General features: G+C 43.6%; 3 protein-coding genes across 7 annotated transcripts in view; 1 reads left to right on the forward strand and 2 right to left on the reverse strand.

Moving 5' to 3' along the window:
* LOC105455516 overlaps positions 1 to 1,605 on the reverse strand; it is a 7,665-nt gene extending 6,060 nt beyond the window's left edge. The window contains exon 1 of the mRNA XM_011698895.1: positions 1,378 to 1,605. Within this exon, the coding sequence (XP_011697197.1) occupies positions 1,378 to 1,528 (151 nt within the window). The 5' untranslated portion in view covers positions 1,529 to 1,605. The remainder of the gene's footprint in view (positions 1 to 1,377) is intronic.
* Positions 131 to 3,761, forward strand: LOC105455515 (TP53-regulating kinase). Of its 5 annotated transcripts, none has more exons than XM_011698889.1 (4): positions 131 to 268; positions 2,232 to 2,511; positions 2,621 to 2,893; positions 3,140 to 3,761. In XM_011698889.1, exons 2-4 carry the CDS (start codon positions 2,319 to 2,321, stop codon positions 3,385 to 3,387), a joined length of 714 nt encoding a protein of 237 aa, XP_011697191.1. In that variant the 5' UTR covers positions 131 to 268; positions 2,232 to 2,318; the 3' UTR covers positions 3,388 to 3,761. The 5 variants fall into 5 exon arrangements, with proteins under 5 accessions (XP_011697191.1, XP_011697195.1, XP_011697193.1 ...); XM_011698893.1 differs by lacking the exon at positions 131 to 268 and adding an exon at positions 275 to 362; XM_011698891.1 differs by lacking the exon at positions 131 to 268 and adding an exon at positions 369 to 693.
* Positions 3,632 to 4,933, reverse strand: LOC105455514 (uncharacterized protein C20orf24 homolog). The gene is made up of 4 exons (XM_011698888.1): positions 4,545 to 4,933; positions 4,218 to 4,321; positions 3,961 to 4,090; positions 3,632 to 3,850 (listed from the first exon to the last, which is right to left on the reverse strand). Exons 1-4 carry the CDS (start codon positions 4,641 to 4,643, stop codon positions 3,809 to 3,811), a joined length of 375 nt encoding a protein of 124 aa, XP_011697190.1. The 5' UTR covers positions 4,644 to 4,933; the 3' UTR covers positions 3,632 to 3,808.
* Positions 4,934 to 5,875: the final 942 nt, after the last annotated feature.

Below are 5,875 nucleotides of genomic sequence, written 5' to 3' on the forward strand. Positions count from 1 at the left end.
ATATTTAGGAATTATTTATTACGGGTGATCCGTAGCCCACTTTTGTTATTGTATCGAACACGTTACTGAAGCCGCGTTTGCCGCGCATGCGCGTGAAAAGCGGCCCGTGTACCATCACTAACTGAGTAGACTGCGCATGCGACCTCGGCAATCGACGAAGGCGACTCGTGCGTGTGTTCGGCGTTCGCGATTCATGGTTCGATAGGAATTACGATTGGAGCACGACGAATAGTCACGTTTTGGCCGTCGTGCACCGGGATACCGCAAGGTAAGGTATCCTCGCGGTGTGTAGCGCGGCACCCGATGCGAAGTCGTCGTCGTCATTCGCGGCGCACTTCACGCCGGTTCGCGTGAAGAATAAGGTTAGGACGCACGCGCGTGTTATATGTGAATATGTCAAGTCGAGACTTGCGAGCATCGCGAGCGGTAGCAGGCCTCAAGATAATGCAGAAACTGTATTTAGCATAAAGTAGTAAAAAGACGTTCCCTCAGAAAAAAAGTAATTGGCCAAGTAAAATTTGCATCTGCAACGAACTTGAGAAGATGCAGGTTCGTTTTGAAATTCTCTACATGCGTTTCCTGGTTGGAGGGAATATCCGCTCTGTCTTTAAATTCGGATGATTACGAGGGAGAGTGATGAGCGAGTGATATAAGAGAACGATAATTTCATTTCGAGATGTGTGGCGATAGAATGTAAGTCAGAATATCAATCTGACAGAATTTTGATATCGAAAAAGAAATAAGTACGCTGCAATAATTTTCGTTCGTACTTGCTTTCCAATTGGCAGAACGTAGAGCATGAAACTTTGAAGTCTCCAAGCATAGAAGTATAACTGTATAATAATGAGAGAAATTGTGATGTCGGGATATTTTTTAATTCAATAAAAGGGACTCCGCCAAAAATACGTCGAAGATGAATCCTTAATTTTTCTCTTTTTCTAGATATTTTCATGGCATAGGAAAGAAAAGTTTTATTAGTCTAGTTTTAAGAGCGCGCGGATATTTTTATTGTATACCGTTAAATAAGAACTTCAACGTCGCGTTTCTCCGAGAGAAGACCGATTCAAATAGGCGCTTTAAGGATAAATTATCTATGAGACGAGCGAATCGCCACATCCTTCCTGATCTGACGATTCGCTCATCAGAATTGTCTCGATGTCACGATCACCGCGGTCGCGACGCACGAGTCGCTCTCATCCTTGCCAGAGGAAAGGAATGGTCGCGCGAGCGGGCGACGCATGGGCGCAGGACGGCGGGCGCCTGGACAGCGCCGAGCGCGTTGCATCGCGGGCGGGCGGGCGAGCGAGCGTGCGAGCCGATTATCGCGGCTCGCGGTACCAGCCCCGGGGAGAGACAGGGTGTTTACATGACACGTACTGGGCAGATTGAATATCGCCGCGATCTCCATCCAGACGCGGTTGGTCACCTCGCGATTGTGGTAGGAGATGTGCCTCTGGTTCCAGAGGGCCGGTCGCTTGTAGACCTCGGCGATCAGCCGGTTCGCGTCCATCTTCACCTCGTCCCTCATGCTCCCACCGCCACGTCGTCCTCGTCTTCGTCTTCTTCTTATTCTCGCCAACTCGCACCACCCCCGCGGATGGGGAAGCTCGCAAGCACGGCGGCGAGTGGCGGACCGACGGGAACAAAGTACGAGCGAATACTAGCGCCGGGATAGCGATTAGCGCGCAGGACGCTGGCGGGTAACGATCGATTCGCGTTTCGCCCTCGTCTCGCCTCGCTAGCGCTAGCGGCCACGCTCTCCCGAAGTACTTTACCTCCTCGCCGCCCTCGCGTCCGCGCCCTCGCCCGTGGCCTCGCCCTTAACGTTCGCCTCGCCTCGCCTCGCGCAAGCGAATCGGACGGCCGAAGGACCGATGTCTCTTTTCGTCTCGTCCTTCCGTATGTTTGCATACGAACGGGAGATGAAAAGCGTGATTGCTCGCGCAAATTAGCGATGGAATATCTGGGCATTTAATTTCTTGAATATGCACATGCTTTACTGAAGCTTCGAATGGGCCTTTTATTTGCGGATCATTCGCGAAGATTCATTGCGTAAATCGTAGATCCGTTTTCGCGAATGTAACGCGCGAATGTAATATTTGGCCGTCTAATTGATTAGATATGCGCGTGCATGTTACTATTTTCGCGATAACACACGAGGATCTCACCCCTATCGTGAGTAAGAGAGCCTCGAGATCTTTTCCCTCAAATTCAGTCGTTTCATTTTCTAGGACTCGTTGCGACAACGAACAAACAGGAGTGGAATATTTACGGAGGCATCCACCAATTGCCTCGATTGACGCGGTGCATTTCCGATAATGATAATGAAAAACCCAGAGTTGATAGCGCAAGGCGCGGAGGCGCGTCTCTATAAGGGACTCTATCTGGGAAAGACATGCCTGATGAAGGAGAGATTCTTAAAGAATTATCGACACCCAGAGCTGGACGCTCGCCTCACCAAGGACCGTATTAGAGCCGAAGCCCGCGCCATTATCAGGGCGAAGTCCGCAGGTAAAAAACACGCGCGACGCATCGAAGTACGCAACCAGCGGAAGAATACGGACTCGCATTTATTGATCTCGTCTACTTAATACATAATTTGCCCCTTTCTGTTTCCAAGGAATAGCAACGCCGGCCTTGTATCTGGTAGATTTGGAGCGACGCAGTATCTATATGGAGTACGTGGAGAATGCTACAGTGCTGAAAGACTTCATAGACAGGAATATTTCGGGGAAAACGGACGTGGACCACCTGCTAGATTTCATAGGATGCGGGCTGGGCACACTGATAGCTAGACTGCACTCGAGGCACATTATCCACGGCGATTTAACCACGTCGAATATACTGCTCAAGAACGACTCGAGCGAGTCGCCTTACAATGATCAATCCAAAGGTAATAAAATCTCTTGCAACGGCGTTTCTCTTTGCATATGACGCTAATATCACGTTAAGAGCCGCGGCCGTGATAAACGAATAAATTTCATTATATTTGTGTCTGAAACGAGTCATCGCCGACGAAGTTGCTTTACGTCAAAAAAGCGCAGTGTTTATTCAGAGTTTATTGTACTTTAAAATTAAATATTTATATTATAGACAATTCAGTTATCTCTCACTATATCGTGATGTTATTTCTCTGCAGTCGAGGCACAATTCGTAATGATAGACTTTGGACTGGCCCGAGTGGATTCCACGCTGGAAGACAAAGCCGTCGATTTGTACGTTCTCGAACGATCACTGCTTAGCGCGCATTCCGAAGTGCCGACGTTGTTCTCCCGTATTTTTCATCACTATCAACAGCATTATCAAAATAAAAACCAATACAAGCAAGTGCTCGCTAAATACAAGCAGGTACAAGCGCGAGGACGCAAACGCTTGATGATAGGCTAAAAAGTAGCGGAAGCGTCCCCGAAGATTCTGTAAAATTTTTCTGAAAGATTATTCTGAGGAAAATACGAAGGGTACAAATGTATTTTTATAGCATTACAAAGTGCATTGCGCTGAGTTTCGTATGTTGATTAAATGTAAATTGTAAATAGACACTGGAGCGAGAACGAAAGAAAAGAATTTGTGAAAGTTCGATTGTAATTCTAGCGGTTAGAATTAAGATACGTAGTTTGAGAAGGTAAAAAGGTTTTTTTTTATACAGATAAATCATATTTATATGTAACAATATGTAACAGTATATGAGTCTGTATACAACGATATCTATTACGAGAGTGACAATTGCACATGTATAATGAATTTGGCAGCAGCGATGATCCGTGTGAAAAAGCTATTGCTCTCTTTATTCATGGTCTTGTCGAGTAAATCAGTCAAAATGCAATCCTGAATATATAATAATCCAAGTCACCTATTGACAAACAAACAGTAATAAAGTACAGCATGGAAGGGCGAGAGAAAAATAGGAAAGAAAAAAAGATAGATTCGTTAAGAAAAATATTGATCCTGTGGTGCACTCACCAGAAACCCAGCGAACGAGGTCATGAATCCCTCTTTTGTCAATTCCCACATACCACCGTACTCCTCCTCGTCGATTTGTTGGAAACTGCTAAAGTATAAATAGGTAATTCCTGCATTGACTACTACAAATCTGAAATGTAAACACGTGACAACACACAATGATGCTCCGTAACATCTGCGATTTGAGAAATATATGAGATTTATTAAAAAAGAAACGATAAAAAGAGCCCTAAATACCCAATTGTCTCTATACTTACAACAATAGAGCTATAAAACCTTTTAGTGGTATAAGGCCCCATCCTATACCGACGATAATACCGATCGCCTGTCTCGCCCAATAGATCACATCGAGAAATTCTTCCTACGAGAAGAAGACAAGAGAAAAGATACAAAGATTGTCAGATTAGAGACAATTCTCGCTTTGTGGATTCCTCTGCCCGATGGGACTGGTGTTACGTTCCGATATTCACTGTCAATATTGAAAATCTATAGCATATGTCACGTGCACTATAGATTTTCAACACTGACAGTGAATATCGGAACGCAGCCAGGTTACCACAGCGCGAGTCGAGGGTTATGTTTACCTTGTCCGGCCACTCGGAGTTTGCGGTGATCGCACGTGTCCATACGCTAACCTCGCACTTTGCCCCGTTTCCGTTCTTCTCCGTCCTCATACGCGACATTTCAGAAGCTTCACGATTACAATGTTAACTTAACCGTCGACTACGCCGATTATGCGAACATCACCGCGTCAACGCATGGAAAGTCGAAAGCCGAGCCTGCCGCTGTTCAACACACGCAACCACGTATGATGTACGTCACGTACGTATGTATGTATGTATGTATATCGTGTTGAATGTGTATGTAATACACCACGATGGAGAGTTTCCGCACTTTTTCAACTGCCTCCACTCCCACCGGGTCCTGTCACTCCTGCCATCAATTAATCGCGAGTAGTGTGCTGTGGTGAGAAAAGGAAGAATGAGCGAAAGCGGGCTAGAGAGAGGGAGTGGGAGAGGGGGAGGAGAGAGAGAATACTCTGATTTTGCGAATACGGTGTTTAATAAAAATAAAATAAAATAAAATAAGATGAATTCAGTTTACAAACGGAGTCCGAATCATAGGCCTCGAGAAAAATTGTTGCTTGTTAAAGGTGCCTTTTCATACGCAGCAAGCAGCAGCAGCAAAATGTCACGTGATTCAAATTTTTCAGAATTATTTCCACCGCATTTGTTGCGCATGAAAAGGAATTGTGCAGCAACATATTGAAGTTTAACCTTAATTTATAATATAATATAAATATAAATAGCAATATATCTGTTGAGTATATCTATTGTATAATTGCATTTTAACGTATCTTATTAATTATATATACTGGGTAAATATTGATAACAACAGACCCTGCAGGCCCCAATGATCTTGACCTTCACATAATGAAGTCAAGGACATGATCCTGAGTGACTATCAAGAGGGTTTTAGCCATCGCTCGTTATTCGTTAAAAAGTTATTAATAAAAAAAGTAACAAAAGAAATAATCCCAATTTAATGGGGGGGTTGGGGGGGCGAAGAAACAAATTTACCGAGTATATAAAAAAGTATTGTATATTACATTTTTCCTAAACTAAAAATATTTTTTTAACATATAAAATATGAAACCAAATATATTTTCTACAATATTATATTTTCTAAAAAAAATTTATTAAGGTAGTCCAATATTTGAGAAAATATGCAAATGGTCAAGTATTTGAATTTTGCTGTACTGTTACAAGCAAAAAAATATCATATATGCAACTTGTGGATACATCACATGCTACCAATAAACATAAATGTAATTACAAATGTGGGTATATAAAATTATCAATAATATATATTTGTCTTTATATGTCTAACCTAGATCGGAAGAGCACACGTCTGA

The sequence above is a fragment of the Wasmannia auropunctata genome, unplaced genomic scaffold (assembly GCF_000956235.1).
Source record: "Wasmannia auropunctata unplaced genomic scaffold, wasmannia.A_1.0 LD335902.1, whole genome shotgun sequence".
NCBI lineage: Eukaryota > Metazoa > Arthropoda > Insecta > Hymenoptera > Formicidae > Wasmannia > Wasmannia auropunctata.